This window comes from Rhea americana, unplaced genomic scaffold, assembly GCF_003343005.1.
Source record: "Rhea americana isolate MKP2758 unplaced genomic scaffold, rheAme1 scaffold_63, whole genome shotgun sequence".
In the NCBI taxonomy this organism is placed as follows: Eukaryota; Metazoa; Chordata; class Aves; order Rheiformes; family Rheidae; genus Rhea; species Rhea americana.
This window is the reverse complement of record NW_028186790.1, coordinates 2,759,810-2,784,841: the sequence shown is the minus strand read 5'-3', so window position 1 is coordinate 2,784,841 and position 25,032 is coordinate 2,759,810. Positions and strand designations below refer to the sequence as shown.

At 40.1% G+C, this 25,032-nt stretch overlaps 2 protein-coding genes across 4 annotated transcripts in view; one reads left to right on the top strand and one right to left on the bottom strand.

The window, feature by feature from the left end:
- The window catches only part of KLHL29 (kelch like family member 29), a 362,303-nt gene extending 354,661 nt beyond the window's left edge, over positions 1-7,642 (top strand). The window contains exon 14 of the mRNA XM_085320322.1: positions 5,290-7,642. Coding sequence (XP_085176448.1) covers positions 5,290-5,473 — 184 coding nt within the window. The 3' untranslated portion in view covers positions 5,474-7,642. The remainder of the gene's footprint in view (positions 1-5,289) is intronic.
- Positions 7,643-14,302: 6,660 nt separating this feature from the next.
- The window catches only part of ATAD2B (ATPase family AAA domain containing 2B), a 79,842-nt gene continuing 69,112 nt past the window's right edge, over positions 14,303-25,032 (bottom strand). For 2 of the 3 annotated variants that reach the window (XM_085320379.1, XM_085320378.1), the window contains exons 25-28: positions 23,806-24,501; positions 20,558-20,685; positions 19,550-19,678; positions 14,303-17,780 (exon numbers count right to left, since the gene is read on the bottom strand). In XM_085320379.1, the coding sequence (XP_085176505.1) occupies positions 17,739-17,780; positions 19,550-19,678; positions 20,558-20,685; positions 23,806-24,501 (995 nt within the window). In that variant the 3' untranslated portion in view covers positions 14,303-17,738. The remainder of the gene's footprint in view (positions 17,781-19,549; positions 19,679-20,557; positions 20,686-23,805; positions 24,502-25,032) is intronic. The other variant, XM_085320377.1, reaches the window with a different exon arrangement.

Here is a 25,032-nt window from a genome sequence, read left to right as displayed (position 1 = left end):
AGCGCTTGCAGAATACGGGAGAATATAACTGGAAGGTGGCCAAAMCACCCACACTAATAACCCTGCTCCAAGAAGTGCCATGATATCCTCCTAATTGACCATGACTAATCTGGACTCTCACTTATCCATCTCATTGTAAAGATGACACCTCTGGCAGCACAACCCGGCCACCCGAGCTCGAGTCCTCTAACACGTAACCGCCCGGCTGCCAGCCCAGCTGCAGGCGCTGCGGAGACCGCCAGTGCCGCCGGCCTCGGGAAGGCGCATTGGCGCTCGGACCACCGCCGCCTCCCGCGGGGATGGCGCTGCGGGGGCAGTGATGCATTCTGCGTTCACGTTTTCGATCCACCGTGCAGGTTTCGCTACAAGACCCTTGGTTTAGCCAAAAGCTCGTGGAGCGCTCGCAGCTCAGTCTAGCGCTGTCATGGAGCCACTTCGTACGGCGGCCAGCGTGCCCTGAAGGTTTTGCTTATCGTTGTACTTGCGACGCCCTATTTATGAGCATCTTCCACTCCCACTTGTGTTCTGATCAAACCCTCCTGAAGTCTGATGACAAGATAGAAATTCATCTCCTAATAAATATAGGGACTCTTCTTCCAAGCAGATTCACTTAAATCTAACTGATAATATTTAATAACATGTTTTGGAGTGGCTCCAAGGAAATTACTGGCGTGTGCACGCACAGAAGACACAAGTGAGGAGGGAGAGGAGCTTTGTTTGTRGTCTCCAAACATACCAAGTTTCAGTGAATCAAAACAACGCGCTAATTCAGCTGTTTCAAATCTCTTACAACTCAGACTTTACAAGACAGGCTTTCTTTTTCTTCTTCTTTTTTAACGCTGTCTGGTAAGACAGATGAGATCTTTGGACTAAGCAGGAAATTTTGAAATATCAATAATAACAGTAAGCAAAAGTAAGAAAGTTTTTGTTGGTACTCACACCACTTGGTGCTATTGCTTGGCTGTCATGACTTAGGAGGGATGGATGCTCGAGCAGGGGCTCCCAGGGACACAGCTCTCAAATGGTGGAGAAAAGAGGCACTGGCATTCCCCTCCTTGGGTGGCTTCCAAATTTCTGCTCATTGGGAGACTTCTGCTATAAGACGCTTCTGAGTGGCTGGTCCATGACACTCTTCAGGGGAGGGCGACCAGCAGGTGGAACTGTTTGGCAGGGCCACCAGCTGGAAGGCCCTTSTGGCTTGCGCCTGCTGAGCCCTAGACCTCTGCACTGGACATGGAGAGCAGTTTGGCAGGGTTTGCAGATGTCAAGCTGTTGAGCAGACAGCAAGACTTTCATTCACATATGATTTTGCTGCTTAAAAAGCAATGCAAAGTCAGTGACTCCACTCTCTCTGTCAAGTCACTTAATGGCCAGCTGCCAGAGATTTCATCTCCACTATCCCTGATTTGCTTGGGGTGGAGAAGGAGGAAGCTAAGACGGAGAGGTAGAGAGGAAGTTGAAGGGGTGTTCAGATGAAACAAGTGCTCCAAAATAGAGACAGACAGACGCGCTGACCCCTGATGTGCTCAGCCTCATTGGGTTTGGCTTTGGGAGCGCGATGCAAAGCTTTGTAGTGGGCAGCRGATGGATTGGATGGGGCTGTGTTGCAAGGCGATAATCACGGTGTGTGTTGGCCTGATATTATTGCTCATGGTTTGGGCAATCAAGGACTTGTCTCTAGGGCTGTAGATCAAGCCCCTCTAATAAAAGGAAGCAATTGCCTGGGGAGCGGAAAGCATGGTCATTATTAGCCTGCTGGCTAATGAATTTGCAAAATGCTGGAATGTGTTTTCCTGGAAGGAGTGGATAAAATGACCTCCCTTTGATGAAGATTATCTTCGCCCTGGGCACGTTGCTTGATACGCGTAAGTTCAGCCGCTCTTCAGCCGCTGCCCTCAAAGCTGCCATTGGGTTGCCTTCCATAGCGAGGTTATGCAGCGTGCAGCAGCTTCCTTGTCAGGTTCTGGCAGCCTGTAATCATTTTATCTCCCGCTATTAATGGCACCGAGCAATAAACTTGCATCCTAATTATTGTAATTATTTCTTTCTTTGTACGTCAGCCTTGGTAATGATGTTTTTATAGCTGATGGGATGGAAGGGAGAGAAGAAAAGAAATATCATCACAGTAATGAAGAGAGAGCAATGAATATACTACTTTACACTCATGTTCCTTAGAGTTTTAGAGCCCACTTCAGCTTCCTGTTCCCTAAGGTCCCAGAAATTAACAGTGATTGTCCTAATATTGTAAAGAAATAGCAATGTAGGACTACATTCCTAATGGATCTTAAGTACCTACCTGCCACTTTGGCCCTGTAGATGCCCAGGTATCTCCAAAGTGGCCTGCACACGTCGGCCGCTGCTGCATATTTAGAACTGCCCAATTTCTTGAGAACAGGAGCAACTCGCTGTTTTTCTTAACCTCAGGCAAGCTAATAGCAATGTCAATCTTATCTATGAGAACTGCATGTGAAGGGGGCAGAAGCTCCTCTAACCACCATTTAAAATTAATACACAGTCTTTGAAACAGAGGGTAAAATTCAAGCATTCATTCAATGCACGAGGACTAAAATAAGAGGCCACAATAYTGAATTTCTCAGCTGCTGGTCATGAGTTTCTTTCAGTACTACGGCGCAGCTTTTGGAGAATAAGAGCAGCACTGGCACTTAGGGTCGGACGTAGCCATGCAGCACACAGGCAGTTAGCRAGGGCTGGTGGTTGCTTAGCTCTTGTTCCCAGGGTCATTTACAGTCTAGCTACAGGGGCCTCTGTGCAGGGTCCTCCCTCTGCCCACCCCCTTGCTTCCCTCCAGGTCAAACGCTCCTTCCAGAGCAACCTCCGTGGATAGTGTCGGATAGACCCCAATATGGGAACTGGTAAAACTTAGTGGGATGATACATAGCCCAGGGTCTTAAGGGAGTTTGTTGATGAACTTACTGAACCACTGATAATTATTTTTGACGCRTCAGGGGGAAATCGGGAAGGAGGAGGGTTTGAGTAAAGCAAGTGTCATCCTGAAAGATGGCTCCGAAAAGGCAACACATCCACCTCCAAAGCAGGCGCAGGATTTCGGTCATTGCCGCCAGTGGGGCAGCCCCGGGCCCATGCTCCAAGCTAAAACATGGCTTATAATTACCCGTGATTTGTAATTCTGCAGCCAGATCTTTCCCAGGGATCTTTTCTTTGGGAGTTTCTGTTTGGTTTTCCCGGCTTCACACAGCAATTTTGTCAACTCATTTGAATTGATTTTCCACCCTCCCCACAAGTTTTGTCTTGGGAGTATTTTTGTAATGACCGATCGACATTTCATTAGCGCACCAAGGCAGCAGCGCTGCTCTGTGCTGTAGCCCACCTCTGACGCCGGATCTTGCTCCATCAGGCACTTCCCAGACCACATCCCAATTAAAATAACCTTCCATCTCGCTCAGCTTCACTGGTAAGAAAACAAAGCGAAACGCAACCGGCGCCCAGCAGTGCGGCGGGCGAGCGCGTGCCCCGGGGGCTCGGCGAGCTGCGCCGACGCGCGCGGCTCTGCCCGCACGCAAAGCGGCGGCGAGCGGGCAGGAGCAACGCCTGCAGGACGGGGTGGGGGGGCGCGTGCCGCTAAATTAACTTGTTTGGCGGATTTATTGGGTCAGCGACTCCGGCTGACCTCGCCCCCGTGCCTCCCTCCGGGCCGTACAAGCCCCGGCGCTGGTCCCTGCCGGGCCACCGCCGCTCCGGCTCCAGCTCCGGCTGCTTTGGAGGTGGATKTGTTGCCTTTTCGGAGCCATCTTTCAGGATGACACTTGCTTTACTCGAATCCTCCTTCTTCCCAATTTCTCCCTGACGTTTCAAAAATAATTATCAGTGGTTCGGTAAGTTCATTAGCAAACTCCCTTAAGACCCTGGGCTATGTATCATCCAGCCCTGCTGATTTGTGGATAGGCTCTAATCAAGTGTTTCAAGTCTCTCGCTCCCTCCTCCTCCTTTCAGATTAACAGTTATTTTGACAAGATTCTCATTATTTCCTATTTCCTGGTGGTATCCTGGGACTAGGTTTGTTTGAGTCCTCATGGCTGTCATTGTAGGTTTATTTTTAATCTAAGACTTTGATTCTTCCCAAGGACATCAGAGTTTTGTGTTCTTCTAAACCACATGGTTTTTTCTCATGCCATTTTAGTCTCTGTTCGYTCAGGCCATCTTTAGCATTTATCACTTTTCCTTCTTCTTCCCACTGCTCCAAAATTAGCTTGGAGAAATAAATTTGCTCCTACCAAGCTAATGGGTTACTACCATTCTCTGACTTTGTAGATCTAGGCCACTGTCTTCTCTGCAATTAATTTTGCTGGTTTCCCCTCACCCTTTTTGTCCTGTCTTCTCACATATACATACTATCAAGTTCTTTTCCTTCCAAATGCAGCCATCCACACTGCCTGTGCTCCATACCAGACTTGCCTTCCAGACACCAGCAAAAACAGCGTAAGCCCCATCCAGCGCAAATGTGAATTCCCCTCCTCTCCTGATGCCCACCAAACTCCAGCTCCCTGGCAAACAAAAAGCAGAGGTGCTCGCGGCTTCCTCGCTCAGCTTTGGTTCACCACTGCGTGGTGGGAAGGCAGGAGTGCTCCCGAAAAGTCTTCTCGCACCCAGCTATCTGCTGCCTGTCATCCTTCCACCCTTTCCAAAAACAAACATACATCCACACCACCAGCCCTATTTACCTCCTTGACCATCTTCATTAGCCCCAGGCATGGATTTTGCTCTTCACGTGATTGCTGGAGAGGCTCGCGGGTTAAGAGGAAGGGGAGAGGAGGAAGAGGTCAGGCCGAATACCTGTTCTTCTCTCAGAGTGCTGATTTTTGAGGTTTTCTTCCCCCTGTTAACAGCATTCGTTGTTTGCTAGAGAAGTAAATTTGAGAGAGCTTATTTTACACTGCACAGGGAGGGAAGGACCCACCAGAGTAGCTCTGATTACTTTYTTCTTTCTTTTTTTCAAACGTGTGTGGTGTCATGGGCATGTGTAGTCCTTGCTGCAGATTCCACGTGTGGGTTGGACAAACTACGTCTTTTTCAGATTCATTTCTGTTGTTTAAATTCCAGGCAACATTTACTTACCTGGCAGGAACATGAAAAGGATTAATCTGGGGGAGAAAGAGAGAGGGAAGAGAAATGCCCACACAGCTTTCTAAAGATAAGAACAAAAAGCATTTTCACAGTTTACCCACTTGCTATAAAAGATTTGTTCTTTTCAAGTGTAAAACAGGACCCTCCTGATAAGACGGCTAACTAAAACTTTCTTTTTCAATACAGTGCTGTGGTTCTCGATGGAAAAATTTATGCCACTGGTGGGATTGTTAGCAGCGAAGGACCTGCGCTGGGAAACATGGAAGCCTACGACCCTAAGACGAATACTTGGACGCTTCTCCCAAACATGCCGTGCCCCGTTTTTCGACATGGCTGTGTAGTAATCAAGAAGTACATTCAGAGCGGCTGATGTTACCGAGGAGGTGGACGGAGAACTGTTTGTGCCTGTCGAAAGCAGGCAAGAGGAATACTACTACTAAAGAAGCGAAAGCAGCAAAGACAGACAACCAGTGAACATACTGCTCTAAAGTCTTGAATAGAGTCTACATTGAATGTAGAAAAATCATCCTCACCTTTTGGTGAGCAAGGAGCAGAGCGCTCCGTGCTATGTATGATAGTGTAACTTAATAACACAAGTGTGTCACTAGATGTTATAGTGGCACTTGTTCTGGACGTTGGCTTTTGGTCAACCCAGGTGCAATAGAATTTCACATATTTTTTAAGCTGGGGAAGAGAGGAAGAAAATCTGCATTTTACTTCTACAGCTCAAGCTTGATTCTTAAAATAACCATGCAGATTAGTTTTACTGTTACACTTTAGGCATCAGGCTATTCGAAAGGTCAAAGTGTCCTTACCACTTTGATTCCTACATTTGTTTTTAACAAATACATGCTTTTCAATACCAATGACTGAGATGAATCTTGTGTGACAGATGGCTTACGTTGATGTCAGTCTTCCATCGGATCAAATGGATATTTCAGTTCTCTAGAGCAGAGCCCGAAAGGGGCACGAGGTGGGGGCTGGGGAGAAGAGTAGCCGTTGGGAATGCAAATCCAGGTAACACGACGAAAGAGGGGTCCGCTGGGCTGCGGGAGTTCTGCTCCCGGTGGTACTGGCGTGCGCACGCGTGGGCACGTGCACATTCGCTGGCAGTTGGGGAGGAGGGAGGGGAAGAATCTAAAGTTTTATTCCCATTTTCTGCTGATGAGCAAACTTGGCAGCGCTCGATTCCCGTAATGCAAACTGAAATTGCATTAGACTCCAGAGGCCTTCTGCTAATTAACTACATTTTAGTTGTTCTGATTGGACTCGCATTAAAAATACATTGTAATGTGGGATTTCCACATTTTCAAGAAGTTGAGAAGATGCCTCTCGTTGCGGCTACGCRCTCGCTTTTGGCTCTCAACCAAAATTCCTTATGTTGGGATATACGCCACTATTTTTTCCTCTGATATAAAGTTTGAGTTGCTTTTTTTAAAAAAAAAAAATCCCACAGGTGTGGGGATCTTACCTTATACTTATTTACAGATTTTAAACACCTAAATTTAAATCCCATGGTAGAAAAATGCATAAATAAAATGCAAGCCCAATATAACAGACTTAAAACAATTACTATGTAGAGTTGTAAGTATATACACAGCACAGGGGTTATATTTTTATATATATTAAAATATTGTCTATCCAGAGAATCATTGTGATGTGGAAATTCTTTATAAATTTATACATCAAAGGATCAAGTGGCAGATGGTCAGGGTAATATAGAGGGGGCAGGGGAGATTCTTAAAAAAAAAATGACTAGAAAATAACCCCAAGCTAAGGATTGTCTGATTTCTTTTCAAGTAGAAGGGAAAAAGTTACCATACTTGCCTTTGCAGACTCAAATTCCAAATGCCAYGATGGTATTCAAGGAGGAGGTCTTTTACAAGGTGCGAGCGAGATGTTGCAGTCAATATCTGGTTGAATTTCATACCAAATATGTTAGCCTTTTTATACTGAGGGAGGTCTGCCTACAGCTTTGGGGAAATCAATGCAGATGGTTAGCTAATCATCTTATTTTATTAATAATTGTTTATAAAATAAAAGAAAAAAATGAAATTTGTATCTTGCAGTATTTAAAAAAAAAATGTGCTCAAGTCAGCTGAGTCAAGCTACAGGGTGACTCAAGTCTCTCATTTTGACAGTGAGGTTCCAGCCTTTGTTATGCAGTTTTATTTATTCTTTAAAGAAAAAAAATAAGCACAACAAAATTATATACTAGTATATGTCATTTAAAGTATTTATGTCAAACAGGGTGCAAGTGTGAACCTTAAAGATTGGAGCACAAGTTTCTAACTGCCTGGGGCAGGACTAATTTTAGCGTTGGTGTGTGTCTACCTCCAAAGGAGGTGCTACCTGTCAACAAGACCTAAACACATTCAACATTTCCAACTTAGCTTATTTCTTCATTTCTCACACTGGAGCAAAACTGGCTATTTCTGTGAATAATATTAAAAACAGGGTTATCTGTAATGGTATTGTATATAGTTTATGTTTACTGTTAAGTTCTTGTTATATTATAATAAATATATTTATAGATCTAGATCCAGCATCCAGATTGGGTTAATTTTGTCACGAGTGAGCAGGAGAGAACGGCACGTTACCCGTTACTTTAGCTGTCATCCCGGCCGCGCGTGGAAATGTTTTCATTCCAGTTAGTTTCTCCTGCCAATCCCAAAACATATTGCCAAGATTTAGATGCCTAGTAGCTTGCAAAGTCCCCGCACGTTCGCATTTCAGAAAATTTCTTAGAAGTGATTTCGGATTCTGCTCGTCGAGACTCCTTCATCGCTCCGTTTCCCCAAACCGAACTATGAAAGAGCCGCAGGGCAAACGTTCGTAAAGCTATCTTGAGGGTTTATCTTAAAACCTCACTGGCTCAGCAGACAGACAACAACCGAGCGATCTCAAAAGGGGGCCGTTCCCTGCTTTCGGGAAATCCCTACCCCGGACTATTTACAAGGCAGTCACCTGCCTTTCTCCCCTTGTGTCACCCAGTGGCAAACAGGCTGTACTAAAAAACCCTCAGCAACTCGGTCGTTTAATTAATTGCAAMTAGGTGGCAAGGCTGAGCTCTCTTGGAACCACGTTGCTTCCCCACCAAAATCTGAAAAAGGTGATTTAATGTTCTAGTAACAGGGACAAACCTACAAGGAGCTTGTGCAGTCAAGTCTCAGCAGATTGCAACCGGTGCCAGTTCCCCAGAAAGACACTGACTCTACATATCCCCTTGGAYGTTTTTACAACTTTTCATGCTAATACAAGCTTCTCAAGTTGGATGAGACCCTTAAGCTAACCCCTTAATGCCTTCCTCCCCTTTCAAAAGSCTGCTCAAAAGCATGAGCCAAAACATGCTTTCAGCTGGTGTAGAGATGCCAGGGTGTAGGGAAAGGCAGCAGTACGTTCCGATCATCGGTGAGTGTTTTGGGTTGATAACTTCAGACTGCAGGAAAAGCCAGGAAGAAAATGGTCTTGAGGGAAGCAGATGGACACATCTCGTGCACAGTGTTTCCATCACTCATTACATTAAGCCGGACAGTGATACCTGAGCAGAAACTCCGTTTTCCCTCTGAAAAGCCAATCTGTCTGAGGCACAATTAAACACTCGCTGAGGTTTGAATTCAAGCACGCAAAAGCTGCCATCCTGGCTAGAAGAAACTTGCAGCTAGATTCCTTTGCCGAGCTGTGCTGAGCAACAGAAATTAAGTCTCTCTGCAAGTACGAAAAGCAGACCAATACAGCTGCCAACTCCTGGAGACACAAAGCAAGGAGGAAGTGGCAGGCTCCCTTGGAAAATGACTGTCCCCTGGCACCAAGCTAGTCATGGGTGGTTTTCTTTTGGTAACACACAATACTTTTAGTATTTCCTGTTTAGCTAGTGGATTTCTTAAAGAATAAGAAATTCCAATTTTCTTTATCTAAGCAAATTCTATTTCAGTCAGTACTAGCTTTACACACAGAATTAAATGTTTTGGCTCAGTCAGTGCCTAGGAGAAGGAAGCTCCAGTGTTGTCATCAAGCCAAATCAACCTCTGATTTTTTTTTTTTATTATTATTATTATTATTAGCAGTGGTCTATAAAATAAGGGTTTGAAAGGCTGCCTGTTGCTTTTCATTTCATCATCTGTTACTTTTAACCAGCACCTTCTTCTCCTTCAGAGTTCGTATCCCAGATCTCACGCAGCAGGTTTCACACTGGCAACGATACCAAGCTTTTTCACAACCCATCCAGAGACCGGCATCAGTAACTCGGGCTTTGCAATAGCTTGACAACTTCGGCACCTAGCTTGCAAGCAATGCAATTAATACAGAACCAGCAACTGTCGTGACAACCTCAGCTAAGCCCAAGTCTGCTTAAGGTCATGCCTAGGACTCCAGGCAATACCCGCACCTTCACCGCCATCCAGCAGCAGTGGCCTTTTCTCCTATTTCTGTGGCTAAAGAGCAGATACGAAGTCATCAGCGACACTCCTACAAAAATTTCAGGATCAGGGTTTCGAAATTCAGGAGTTAACTTACACTCACGGACCTCAAGGAAGCGTCGAACACTCTGCCCAGCTGACATTCGTTTTCAGTGGCACCTGGCATACCGGGGCGTTCGGGAAGTGGTGCCGATAACATGGCAACTACCCAAAGGGCAAGCGACGACTACGTAATTACGGGGCATTCACCTGACATCAATCCCAAGCAAAAATGGAAAGATGGTATCTAACTAAACTGATCACGAATCAAAAAGATGAGAATAAAGACCGTGATGATCTAGAAAATAGGCTGCATCACATAAACCCGATTTCATTCTCTGACAGGATTACACATTTGATTGATAAGGTAATAGATTTTCAACAGCTTGCGACAAAATACTCCAACTTTCTCGCTGTACAGCACTCACAGTGCAAATATTAAACAGGCTAAGAACAGGCAGGTTAATTGAGGAATATCTAACCTATACAAGAAATTCTCAATTTGGTATTATCAGAGCTTTTCTAGTGGGGGTTTTCGCAAGGAAAACGTTGAGAAAAATCACTACCCCTAAACCTGCAAAGACCAAGATTAGCAGAGCAGAATAACTAGAACAACTCATACATATTGTGTTGGCTCCTTTGGCTAGCTGGGGCCATTAGAACAAAGTTTCTTTTAATAAAACTAAATGGACCCTCCGAGCTGGGAACCCAAATGCTGGCGTTCAGCACGGAGAACTGCCCCGTGGAAAACTGCAAGTCGGAGAGGTCGAGCCACAAGAGCTCCCCGTCCAATTTCACGGCATAAAAGGGCTAAAATGATCTTCAGACGTGTGAAAAGGAGAACAGCAAGTAGGATCAGTGATTTCAGTTCTATATATGGCACTGGTGGGACCAATCCTGGAATATCACATCAATTTCCACTGTGAACAAATGTTTTAAAAGATGTTGAAAAATTGACCCACTGCAGAAGAGAGCCACAAAAATTGACTTGAAGGCTGGAGAAAATGCAATGAAAGCCATAAAGAGCTCATTTTGCTCAACAAAAAGATGACTGAGAGGCTACTTGATCACAGTGCATTAGTATTGTGGAGGGGGGGGGAACCAGCATACAAAAAGTCTCTTTAATTTAGAGCAGAAAGACAAAAAAAAAAAACCAAAAACAAACAAACAAACAAAAAAAAACCACAGCAGTGTCTGAAAGTAGAAGACAGACAAAAACCAAACGAGGAATAAGTCACACTTCTGCCAGTGAGCTTAACTACTTGATCAAAAGGTCATGTAGTTAAGATCAAGACTACCTGCCGTTCTTGAAGGCTCGTCAGCCAAACAAGTTAGTTGACTCTGTACGTGCTGATAGCATGAAGTAGCAYGTCCCACAGCACCAGACTGAACAAACCAGTGTTCTCTTCTGGTGTTACAATCTGTGAATAAATCTGAATTTTAGTGAAAAAAACAGTAAATACTTAACTCTTGACACCTAAGGATGAATTAACAGAGTAATCTCTGTTTCCAAAATGTATTCTCATGTATTGAAAAGACGAACGCTGTAAAACTTACGCTGTGTTTGTGATTCCCTGGATGTTCTCTAGATCTTGTGAAAAGGAMGGTTTTTATAAAAAATAATTAAAAAATAAATAATAAAAGACACTCTGCATTCTGGAATTAAATTTTAGAGCAAGGCTCTGAAGCACTCTAACCCTGGTATAAAGGCTAGTCAACTTTAAACCCCCTATATCTCCAGTGCTTTATGAAAATGTAGTCCATGAAAATGTAGTCCTATGCTTATACTCCTGATATTTAAAATGTCTGCAGAAAAAAGCAATTTATTATAAACTGATGTTCCTTCATAAATCACAGACAATGTGACTATTCATGTCACGTTCCCTTTGCCTTGCTGAACTCTTTGTGTTGGCAGGGAGAACGCAMAGGGCATCACTTAAAAATTGTTTACAACTCTCCTCATTAGAAACTTAAAACAGATTGGYAATTTGCCCTTGCCTATCACCAGAATCAGAGCTCGCTGTTTTTCAAGGTAGGCTCCACGTACACAAAGTATCCTCGAGGGTACAACCTACTCAGCRGAGAACACAAGATCTTTATGACAGAAACAGAGCTGGAGTTTTGGAGATCACAAACAGTTCCCTAATTAAAGCAACATAATTACTTTTTTCTTTCAATAGCAGAGTAACTCAATTTCTTAGTAAACTAATTTAGTCTGAATTTAACGTATTTTTCAGGATGAACTGATTTTCTGTATTTTGGTCTCTGCTTTAATTCCTTTACTAGAGAAATAGTTCACAAGGAGCCTCTCAAAACTTCCCCAAGTGTTTCTTTCCTTCCAATCTAGATTCCCAAAGCTGAAGAGTCATTTAGTCCTCTATAGACTCCTGCTTCCGCACAGACAAATGTCTCTGGGTTATAGCACAATTCAAATTTTGCACTGAAGCAGTTTTCTCTTATTCATCACAAGGTAATTCAGCCCCACAAAAAAGCAGATGACAAGTGGTCCGAGCGTTGTTACTAGCCATCCGGTCTCAAGGGTTTCTCACATTTCTCACGCAAACGCTGCCAGCTTCTGGATTGCCACGAGATAGAARCAAGCAAAGCAAACCGCGGACAGAAGTCCACCCGAGCAGAACCAGCTCAACCTCTGCCACGTGCTAACACACCATAAAGGCTGCAGCACTGCCGCCCCAACCGCAGGTGCTGAACCACCCGTTCCTCTGCACTCCGTCTGCCCTAGGCCACCTTCCACCACGCTGTCGTAGGTCTACAAACGGGCTTTGGTCAATAAACCTTCATGGTTTGCTCAACCTTGCAAAGCAGAGAAGTGGGTTCCTGCAGTCTGAACCTGCTGCTCATTATAAAATATCCCCACTCTGCCTAAACGTTTGTCCGTGTACCGAGTATTACCTATTCTTGAGTAACCGAATGAGGAGCCCAAGTCACTCAAGAGTACCTTTTGCTCCTGAAATATAAACACAGTTTTATCCCGAATTAGCATCCAAGCATCAGCAAGCCTTAACAGGGATGGCCAATTTTATACTAGCATTCTACTGGAAGTGGTAAAACTATTTTAAATCTTAACTATCACATTTTTTTAAAAAATAACTTGACAATTTTCCTACTACTAAATATAGCAKAAGTCAAATACATTCCTAAGAGAAGCAAAATTTAGTAATAGTCACCACCATTTACTTATTTATTGGGTTAAACTGAAATATATTCTCTGAGTAGATGATCACATTGTGAAAAAATTACCCACCTAGAAATTGAATGAAGCTGAACTAAAGTTTATAAACCCCAATTTCTACATAAGTTAGATGACCACAACTGGCACATAAAAGTGGAAGAAAAATGAAGTGCTTGGCTTCATTAATTGCTTTATAAGTTTACAGATTTGGCTTTCAGATTTTTTTCCTCATGTAGTGCTAATTTGAACCCCAAATACTGCAAGTTCAAATCTAAAACTTTCTTCAAGGCAGAAAGAAGCAGCAGGATAAAGTAGTCTTAACCCAACTTGAAACACAGAACAAAATGATCTCATTTTTATTTAAATAAATTGAATGAAGGGCTTAAAGGAGGAACGAGAGGATGGGCAGCACTTCAAATTCAGGGAAGTATAGGAAATTGCATATAAAAACTGTTCAAGGTAGCAACCAACAGCAGGAGAAAGCAATCCTAAGCAGTGAACATCTGACAAACATGGGCATCACCCAAGCTTTTACCAAAGCTTTATTAACAACACTTCACGCAACCAAATTACTGCTAATTCATACTTTCAAAGCACTGTTCATTCACTAGGGTGGGTTTTTTTGCTGTTGTTTAAGATCACTTTTGCAATGCTGGTATCTTTTGCTGGTGCTGGTATCTGCAGGGTAACAGGTTTCATGCCATTCGGATCAGAATAACTGATATGACGGTGCGGACACAAACTGAGCCCTGGCTCCGGCTGATGAGCTCCTTTATCCCGGCTATTTTTTGGCATATTATTTTTATTTAACATCTAGCTGTGCTTTTAAAGCTGCGTATAAAAGCAGAATTGCAGTCAGACCTGAAACAAGCTACTTAACTACTCTTTTGCCCAGGAGCACTCTAGTTTAAAAAACATGGGGAGGAAAACAGGAAAAGGACCAGGAGCGCCATATGTCCTCCACCTCAGCAGAGACCACACCAGATCTATGGAACAGCTTGTCATACTCTGTTCCACATTACATAAATTACACGCCGTTTGCTAGCTCCAGAGAAATTGCCAAGAGAGCTCTCATTCGAGTAAGATGTGGGCTGATTCTTAACTTGCATAACCTATAGCAGCTTGTCCTCCCATGCATAAGTTACTGGGGGGGGGGACAAAACAAAACCAGAGGAATTCCTAGATATATAAGAACTTTATCCTCAAGAAAAACAATAAACAAAAAAGAAAGAAAAGCTTTCATAAATAGGAAAGTAAAGAGTGACTCTTTAAAAAAAATATTCAAATGAAAAACTCTGATATTGGATGCTGGCGTGCTACAAGCAGTGCTTCAGCTGAATATAAAACATTTTCTAAGCACAGAGCAGAACTCAACAACAATCAAGTTATTTACTTGCCAGTGCCCAATGCAAATTTCACTTCAGCCAAAATTAATCATAGATGCATTTTTCTTTAATGGTCAAACACTGAAAGCAAAACAGATTTAAACTGCTCAAAAAAAACTAAGCAGCAAGATCCCAGAATAAAATATGTCAGCTGAAAAAAAAATCAAGGAAGTTGGTTAAGAAAAAGATTAAAGCAGCTATATGGTAGCATTTCATTTAAATACAACAACATTTTTAAAGGAGCTAAAGCTGTGTTTTCTTGTCATCTTTATTCAAGTATTTCACAGCAGTTATATTACAAATTACAGTAAAATGTTCAAAATTTCCAGAAGTTCAAAAAAAATTAAATAACTTACTCCAAACTAATGTAAAATGAAGTCAAAATGCAAAACATCAATTTAAACACAATTCTGAATAAAACTATAAAATCCAAAATATACCATAGTTGATGAAGGACGTCTACTTAATCCACAAAGTAGACAGACATTAATGAAACCAAACAGGACTCCTCAAATGTCTAAATAACCCAATGTACAAGATACAAAAGATGCAAGTACAAGCCCAAATTCAAGCTTATGTTGTGATTACAAACAAAGTAAAAACAAAACAAACAATCATCAGCCGCAGGACCTGCCATTCAAGAGGCTGAAGGCAAAACCAGAGCTGACAACCAACTTAATCAAAANAAAAAAAAAAAGGAAGACAGGATATTACAAAAAACAGTAATCCTATAAATACATTGGCATATGAGGAAATCAAGTAACAATACAGAGGACACAAAACAAAAACAAAACAAAAATCACAGGTGAGATTCAAGCTTGCAAATACAATCAACTCCATAGCCATCAACTTCACCCAAGAGCAACTCTATTATCTCCAATACATCCCCAACAGCCCCACAGAGAAAATTTTCTTCTGCTTGGCCACGCTTTAATGACCCCAGCACAAGGACTCACACAGGAGTTTATTTGCAATTTTCACAACAAGAAACAAGGAAGAGAGGTCAATTTTTGTACAAACTCTTGCCAGTGCTATATGGCAAAAAATTAAAAACATACAAAGAGTAAACAAGTTTAGACCACATGGATAGATTAACAGTTGCTTTAACTCTATAACCACCAGACATCTGCAAAGGAAAAACAAAACTGAAGTGTGGTTATTTGGGCTAGGAAGGCGGATATATTATTTTATGCAAGTTTTCCACTATAACATTTGAAATCGGCTACTTTTCTCTAAAACATCACGGTAGCTCCTCAGTTAGTAAAGTTGCCCCCTAAGATTTCCAATCAACAACTGACAGTAAAAATTCTTCTTTAGAAATGTGACCTTTTAGAACCATTCTTAATGCTAGGCATTAGCTTAAATTTGCTTTTCAAACTCACAGGTGACTAAAATTCTCAACTGTTTTAATTAATATAAATTCATTATCTTCTTAAAAATGTATGCAGTTTTATCTTCCACAAGTGCTGCTGTTACTTGAACAAAAACTTCTTTGAGTAAGTGAAATTGGAATAAATATTTTTAAAAAATTCTGCAGCAAGAACCTGAGACTTGCAAAAAACCCCTTTATCAGAAACTTGCTACAAAAAATCTGCTACATTTTATTTAATCAAATCTTAAAGTTTGTAACAATTTCCATCAAAATACAAAATGCTGTTAATGTACCAGACACAAAAATATCTCAAACAGGTATGATGCTAATAAATACTAAATGAAACATGGAAAAAAATCCCATAATCAAATTCGAGATCAAAGAATCTCATTTAAAATGTGTTTTCTGCTTGTTTTTGTTGTTTTTAATCGCACTTTCCCACCTAAAAAATACAGCATTTCTGCACGGGTTGCATTTAGAAGGTGTAACTAGATGTACACGAACACTTGAAACCTTTTTCTGTCATTAGCGATAAAGGAAAAAAAAGTGGCATTCGGGGAGAGAAAGATCAAAGGTAGAATTACGTTTAAACATAAAATACAAAGCACTTTGGATTACTGCAGTAGCCCAAGGCCCACGGTTGTTTCTCTGCAGCGGCATAGTACTATTAGCCAGAGACGTGGAGACGAGTACCTTAGCTTCAGCTTGTAAATGGGAGCAGAGTGATTACAAGTCCTCCATAAACACTGTTGGTAACTAAAATACAAAAAGCTGAGGTAGCACAGTATCTCTGCAGTAGTCCAAGACTGTTTTCTCTAATTAAAAACTAATCACACTGTGTTGCATATTTTCGGAAAGACGTTTCCGCAGCTACATAGGGACAGTTACAATGAATGGTTAACGATGGTAACGCCAGCCAACTTTTCTACATTTCCCACTTAAGTCTGAAAAATCAGCCTAGGTAATGTTTCAACATTGAGCTCGTGATAACACTTTTACTGCTATGGTTTTTTGTTTGTTTGCTTTTTTCCTTGAAACTGCCTAGACAGACTGTGTTCGTCCCAGTTTCCAGAAAGGAAAGGTTTTGAACTACACAATTCAGACCCAGAGACCTGTGATCTGAACAGATCAATTCAGAAGTCTGTCTTCCAGTCCCCACCACATTAACCATGCTTGGCACGGACTGAGTTGCGGAGCCTAGTTTAAGTCATATTTTCAAGTGAGCTTGGGCTCCAATTATAGTATCTTCTTACCTGCATTGCACAGTCCAAGCTACATTATGAACACAGAACTTTAGAAAGAAACCTACCAGTAATAAACTTTTTTTTTCTCCTGAAGAACTCAAAATGAACAACAAATCGAGTGATGGGAAAATGCTTCATTTCTAGCAACACAGAAGAGTTTCACTGTGTAACTTGTTTCTAAAACAAATACATACCGATGGAATAAAAGAATTTCACCATTTTGGTAAAGTATGTGGCTTTTTCAGTGTGTCTTAGTTTAGTTCTGTAGAGTAAGACAGGCATTATATAACCATAATACTGGTTGCCATCCAATGAAGAGAATACAAATTATCCTTTTGGAGATCTTCATTCTGAAGACAGCTTTCTAACATTGCCATTTGCTATAATATAATCCAAACCAACTGATTAGCCTTATCTTTCTCAAATGACTAAAAGGCACATTAAAGGCAGTTCTAGAGAGCCTCATCTTCAAATTATTGTACATCCAGTTACTCATGGTTCCTACCACAATGCATCACTGCCATCTTTAGAACAGATTTTTTGTCCATTACCCCAGAGAAGAGAAAAATTGGAAAGAAAATTAAAAAAAAAAGTTGCCCGTTTAAAAATATTCAACTTAGATCTGCTCTTTCCAGTTCTCTTGTGTTGGTCACCACTTTGCCTGAAGTTTCCCAACAGGTAACGCGTGTAGAGTGAACAAGAGCAGAAATGAGAACAGTTTCTGTAGCACCAAAAATCTCCAAGCTGTGGCATTGTATTCTTTATTTATATCAGATACAACTATATGAAGTTCCGTTTGGTTCTTGTAGGCTGGTTGGTTTCAGGTACCTGAGACAATAGCACCAAATTCAACAGAAAGAAAAAGAGAGAGCACTTAAGATCAAGGCTCTGCACATACTTGGTGCAAATGGAAACTGAATGGCTCAGAGGACTGCTCTCCCATGAGCAGTTTAAGAGAGGATAAACCCACCCATCTTGACGAGTTCACAGGAATGTTTCAAACACATGAACTGTTCTTTCCATCTCCTGCAAGAGAGACAGAGCAGCAATTATGCATAAATATATAAAGACAGAAATAATGTTACRTTACGTAATCATATTTACTCTGATTCCGGGGGGAAATGTGAACAAATAATTCACAGGAAAAACAGACACTTCTGTTTATTGGTTGCCATCTGCTAACAAAATATGGTAAAGGAAGAAACTAATTAAACAAGTATTAATGCCGAAAGGTGCTCCACTATGACAGTCCACAAGAAAATTCAAGTGTTTTAGGGTCATTTTTATAATTAATGCATTCAGTATGTATTAAGAAAGCATTGCAATGACACTCTGCATGAATTCAAGCCTTACTGCACACACATGCTCTGGGTGACCCAGCTGTAATCACATAGCTGCATATTTCAGAGAATCAAAGGTAAAGATCAGTCTTTGTGTATGCATGCTAAATAAATGTCTTTTAAATCTACCTACATTTGGTAAAAGCTTTTAAAATTTTCAAAATATTTTAGATAAGGATGGCCAAGAAATAGAGATAGCCAAGAAACAGGATGAAAATGGTTTGAAAAATATTGTGCAAAATTATTCTGCAAATTTGGAAAATATTATCCCTTACAGAGGCCCTTTCACGTTCTATACTAAATTATTCATTGAGAAAAATATTTAGTTTCCAGTGATCCAACTGGAACTAGCAATTGTTGTTGCTTTTTCAGCAGAGTCAGTTATCAGTTGGATCAGTAAGCTGATCCAAACCACACTACAGCTAGAGCAAAGATGCTGGTGGGAAAGCATGTCCAGAGTTATGATCAGCCTAAGCCAGTGATGAAATGACTCACTTACCGCTGACGCAGAGAGGAGGCCTTTGAAATGCAAACACGTTAGAGGTAAATGACGACTGCAATGCAGACAATTGGCTACATCATGTTGTATAAACCTATCTGTCCATTCAAAGACTTTGCCTAGACCAACCAGAGTATACTCACCTATCTAAAGAAAGTATGCATGCTTTTAAGACCTCGTATGAAAGTTACAATCAAGAAACCACGTGCAGCAGAGCTACATAAAACTTTTTTGCTTAGTTAARCAATGGCAAGCAGGGGAAAAGCAGAAGTTGTGAGTCAGCCGTGCCTGTAAAGTAGCCTGTTTACCTTAAGTGTTATTCATACCACAAATTTGGGAATTTATGGCTCAGGAATTAAGTTACACACCTTAGAAGAATGGAAAGCTAAAATAATTTTTGAGACAGTTTTCATCTATAGTTCTTAAAGACTAAGTACTTACACCCAAAATGAGTAGCATGATGCAAACCAGCAAAGACCAGGAAAGGGGAATACAGATTGATACACTCAGTTACCAGCCATAAAGTCTTTCTGATATCATTTTTTTCTGATTCAATGCAAGATAGCTACAACTAAGTGTATGTCCAATATTGCAGAAGGAAAACAAATTAAAGTGACTCTCAGTCACAGTAACATTTTGCAGACACAAGATGTTCACCTGAAAACTCCTGCTTCTGCTCCATTCTCACTTGCCTAGCACATGCTTCTTCATACTGTTGTAACCTTTCCTATTTTCCTCCTTTCTTTTAGGTTAAAATTTTAATCCTTTTCTGAGGAAGGCTGATCAGAAACAACCTTTATGTTTAAAGCCATTACTATACTTTTTTCCCCCTAATGTTTGTAAGTATCTATCTCAAAGCCTATTTAAAGCTTTTGCCTGCCAATACACCAATAACACCCAGTTTCACAAAATTCAGGTAAAGAATTAAAAAAAAAAAAAAAAAAGTACTACATCACCTCTATAAGTTGTAATTTGTCATAATCTCTACGATGTCTGTAGATGCACTGACTAAGGAGTGAATACAATCTCTCAAGTTGGTCAACAGTCAGGTTGTCACTTTTCTTAACCACCAAGTCAAGCAGTTTCTGTTGAAACAACAACATACAGTAAAGTTAAGTTTTCTTTTTTTTTTGTAATCGCTTTTATTATTCTTTAAGGACAGATCAGAAATGTAATAATCTTTTAAAGCCCTATTTTAGAGATATATGTATGAAATGTTGGCTATCAGTCAGGCCACTGCTTCCACTATGATCCAAATTAACTCAATGTCTCCTTTTACTTCTCTGCTTACACCCACACATTTTGTCTTGTCTTAGATTTCATGCTAAATAGGAAAGATTTTTTCTTATCACAATATTTCTGTTGCTTCCAAAGACATTATATGCATTTCCCAGTAAGTTAGATCTAAATTTTATAGTAAGACAAGCTAGTTTCTGCAATAGATTACAGCAAACGTTGTTGTATCTTTGCTCAAATTGAGAGAGAAGGAAAACAAAATTAAATGGCAGGGGGTTCAACCTATGACCCCAAAACATCAAGACAACTTCCAGTTTGCTTTCCAATCCACTAACAGTTCTTTCCAAAGAGTACTTGTACATGGGAAGAGAGAAGATGATATTAACTGCTAATTACTAGGCACTCAGCAGTTTCTCAGCAACTGTCATGTCCAATTAACATGTAAGGGTATCTGCACAAACTACAATTAAAACAGTGGACTGCTGTGCCATTACTGTATTTGTAAAGATCATAGTAATGATGAGACAATAAGGATTCAGTAATTTAATTAACTTTTTTTTTTAAATCTAATACACAACCCCCCCCCAACAAATCATCTCCGAAAGTTACTGCTGTCAAAATAACATTTTGCTATCAAAAACAAAAGAAATTTTGCTTCATAATAGAAGAGGAGAAGCACTTTTCATAGGGTCTTAATAGCCGAATGTACTCTTTTTTAGTTCTTTTACCTTTAATCTGTCATGGTCAACAACAACAGAGGGCAAGGGATCCGATGATTCCTCTGGGACCTGCTCCAAACTTGTAGGTTTTGATGGTTCCATAGTGACTTTTCGGGTTTTCTTACTTTTGGATATACCTGTAGTTAGAAAAACAATTATCAGCATGTCAGAAACAACCAGCAAAACCTAAAGTACAATTCAGGGAACAGAACAACCAATCTACAAATTCTTTAAGACTTCTGTTCTGAGTTTACTGAAGCTTACAAAGAACTTCCTATATAAGAAAACTATTTCACAAAAACATCTAAAAATACTTTCCCCAAACCATTCAGCCAGATGATAAAAATTGAGAACTGATCTTAACAATTCAGTACAGCTTGAATCTGTTCATAACTAACTCAGAGTTTTGAGACTCATTCTCTCTGAGGCAGTGTCCCTAAAAACCACAGACCTTTTGCTTTCTATTTCCTCTTTATTTAAAAAATATTTAAGGTATTTATTAATATATTTATATTCTTACATAATCACTAATCATTACTTTGGTTGTGAAAATTTAAAACAGTGACCAGTCTTCTACCACTGAGACTTTTTTTGATACATAAGAAATGATGCTGAAGACAATTCATTTACATACACTAACAAATGCTTACGTCCACTTTAAATTCAATTCATGTAACTTTCTGTATTTTGAAATCTTTGCACAAATCAAGAGAAAGATACTACTTAAATAGACTCAGGAGCATATAGTCTGACATGGAAGAAAATCCAAACATACAGAGACTGAAAGCTTCTCAGGGACTGCTAGTGAACTACATTAGTATTAAAGGATTTGTATTTATTTTTTTATTAAAGCTTTTACAGCTCTCAGGCAGATTTTCAACTGACCTGTTCTCACTCTATCTCCCCATATTCCCCCACAGCTGAAGTCAATTGGTCAGTTCACTTATTCCCAACTAAACTCAGAGTGAGAAAACAAATTTCCATAGTAACTGTACATAACGTACCTTCCTCTACTACTAAAATTCCCAGGCGACACTATGCTATTTTTAAATGCTAAGGAAATGTATGTCCCACCTTTCAACTCTTTTAGTAACTAAACTTCACATTATTTTTCTGAAGGGGCTCTGAGACTTGCACAAGCATCTGTGTCTCACATAGGAATACCAAACTTCTCCACAAGCACACCCTTCACCTGAATGGATCGTATCAAAGTGCAAAGTCCTCATAGTCCCATTTATCTGTAATTTTTCTTCTCTCTGTAAACTCAAATCTCCTCTAGTCCTAGGAAACATTAAAGATGAGACCAGACTTTATCCTTCCCTGTAAGGCACATTATTTCCTGCCTCTCCTTTCAGTTGCCCACAGAAAYGAGGATAATTTGGTTCCAAATTTACAGTACGTCTTGAGCAGCCTCCTCCTTTACACTGCACATCCTCACTAAAATAATAATAAAGTGGAAACAACCGTTAACCTAGTCTTTACTAGAAGACTGTCCTCCACAAGCAGAGGAAGCAACAACCTGCCTGTGATCTGCTCTACAGGCACCATTCTCTCGCAGATCATTTCTTTCCTCAAATTTGTAAATGTTGTAGATGCTGATGAAGATTGTATTCTCACGACGCTAATTTAAACGATGGAAATAATTTATTTAATCTTTATAAAATACCCCAAAGTAAGAATTCCGGCTTTTTGCTAGAGAATCCCATTCTAGTTCTCTCCCCCCCCCGCCCCCAAAGCCAGGAAGACAAAATTGCTCTTCGGACTATTTTAAATATGGTATTTAAGAAAAAAKTAACTGTATTTACAAGTCCAAAACACCCTTTATTTTGAAGCCTATCATACAACATATCTGTCCCCAAAGGCACTTTAAAGTTTTATTGGGGTGCGGGGGGGGGGGGGTCACCCATAAAACTAGTTAAGTTTAAAACTGAATTCTAAAACTCCAGTCATAAACTGAAACTGTTTTTCTGTTATATCATTTCTACTTAGCAACATCAAATTACATTGYTTCTAAGGGAAGTCCAGATGCTAAGCTAACTTCCAAAACTGTTTTTCCTAACTGAATCAAAATCATCATCTTTCCTTCCAACGCATCCCCTATCTTCATCACCACAGTAATAAATTCCAGCATCTGTTCTACCAGTGAAACTTCCTGCTTTGGTGATACATTTCTATTTATTTCCACCTCTGTATTAAAGCTGCTGTCCAAACCTGTTATCACCTGATTCCATCTCTACACTTATCCACTGTTTTTCTCTTCCTCAACTTAAAACGCTTTTTTTTTTTCCTGTGGATCCCTGATTATTATAATCATGCTCAATGTATTCAAAATTCAACCACYAAATTTAAATATGTAATGGCTGTAACATGTATCATACTCAACCTGTTATTCCTAGGATCTTTCTTCCACTATGCACTTTATCCTTAGGGAAAGTAAGTATGTATACATACAGTCAGCATGTATATGTAATCATGATGTTCTCATAATTCAGATCACTCATTAGAACTCATTTATTTTGCAAATCTTAGTGCTTATTTTTGAAGTAAAGATTTCATTCTTTTACATAATTCTGTAAAGCTAATTAAAAAAGCAATCATGCATAAAGCTTTTACTTTCCTCCCTGAGGAAACTATATCTCTTCCCTTCAAAGGACATGGCCCCTTCTTTTATGCACCACCAGGATTTTCCTTCTCCTTATCTTTTTGCTGCACTGTTAGTATGTTGACTGTAAACTCCAAAGTCAGATACCTACTCCATTAGACAAACAATGGTTTTTGTTATGAGTTAAACTAGATTTTAACAAAACTTTGCAAACTTTTTATAAGGAAGTCTTAAATAAATGCATTCTGTATTTCTAGTTTTTGATCCAACATCATCGATACTTTGGTCATAAATCTCTAGATCAAAATATATATCATACAGATATGTAACTGCACTGATAATTTTAAAACCTTCAATTACTAAGTAATGTTATCTCAATATGTACAGTATTTTCCATAAAGCACACAAAAATGAACAGAGTATTGTATGGTGGTAAACTTATTTGCCTAAGATAACATTAGAGCAAGTCAAGGGTAGAGTGTATTTTACATATGGGAAATTAAATGTGTAAATATATAAAGATCCAAATAAATAGAATGCAGTTCAAATGGTATTCTCAGATAATATATATTTAATATATAGATATTAAATATACATGTAACTATTTACTTGGGCAACAAAGTAATAACTGGGAAACTGAAAACACACACTATACCTTCTTTATCGGGTTCAGCATCTTTAGTCTCAATGTCTGTGCTCTGTAATGTTTTTTCATTATTGCTGCAGTGTGGTACCTCAGCTTTCACTAAATCAGCTCCTTGACTTTCATTGGAAGCTTCTGATTTCTCCTTTGGCTGATCTTCAGATGAAGCTTTTTGCTTGTTACTAGATCCATCACTGTTGTCACAGGGTGAAACAACATCAATTGATTCCATTTTACTGTTGTGACATGCTGGAACAGGTATACCCTCTACGCTGTGCGCAGATGTCTCTCCATTTACACAGTCCCCTTTTGATGTCGAGTCCTTCTTTAATTCCTTTTCAGCATTCACAGTTACACTGTCGGTTATTAACAGCGATTCATTCGAGCTCTCTTCTTCTGTGGATGCAAAATTGTTTTCCTTTCCTGATGTCCCATTGTTAAGCCTCTGCTCTGCATCTATATCCATAATATCACAAGAGGATTCATCATTTGTCATAGAGAGATCTCCTGTTTCCTCCCCATTCTCCTCAATGCAGTCAGTGCTGATCTCTAGCTCTCCATTTTCCAGCAATTTACCATCCTCACCATGATTTTCATCATCAGCAAACTTTGCATCATCTTCATCTTTCTTTAAATTATTGACTTTCCTCTTCTTAATAATTCCTTTGCCCCACTGTGAACGCCGTCTTGATTTTCTCCTTATTCGAACTGAATTACAAGGAAAGACAGACACTTAAGTGCACAGGTACCGCTCAGTAAATAGGTATTAGAATATGCTCTAACCTGAGGCAATCAAATGTGTTCACATTTAAAGGAGTAAGTAAAATGCCCACTGATTTCAATGTGAGTATTTAAGTCCAGTGAATGAACACGCAATTTTGCATAGCACTCCTACTCCAGATTATGGAAACAAGTAAGACTCGCTAGTCTTTCCTACTGAACRTACTTCATAACGATCCCTTTATAGATAATACCATTAAAAGAAAACAGCTAAGCAATAATGAAGAACTGAGACAGTCATTCTTACTTTTGCTGCGAAATGTGGAACTTGGTGGCAGTTGTCTTCCCTTTCTATCCCTTTCAGGGATTTGAAATCATCACACAATCAAATAAATGAAAGTGCAATTCATGGAATCATAGAATTATGAGATAATTCAGGTCAGAAGAGACCTCAGAAGGCCTCTAGTGCAACCTCCTGCTCAAAACAGGGTCAGCTATGAAGGCAGACCAACTTGCTTA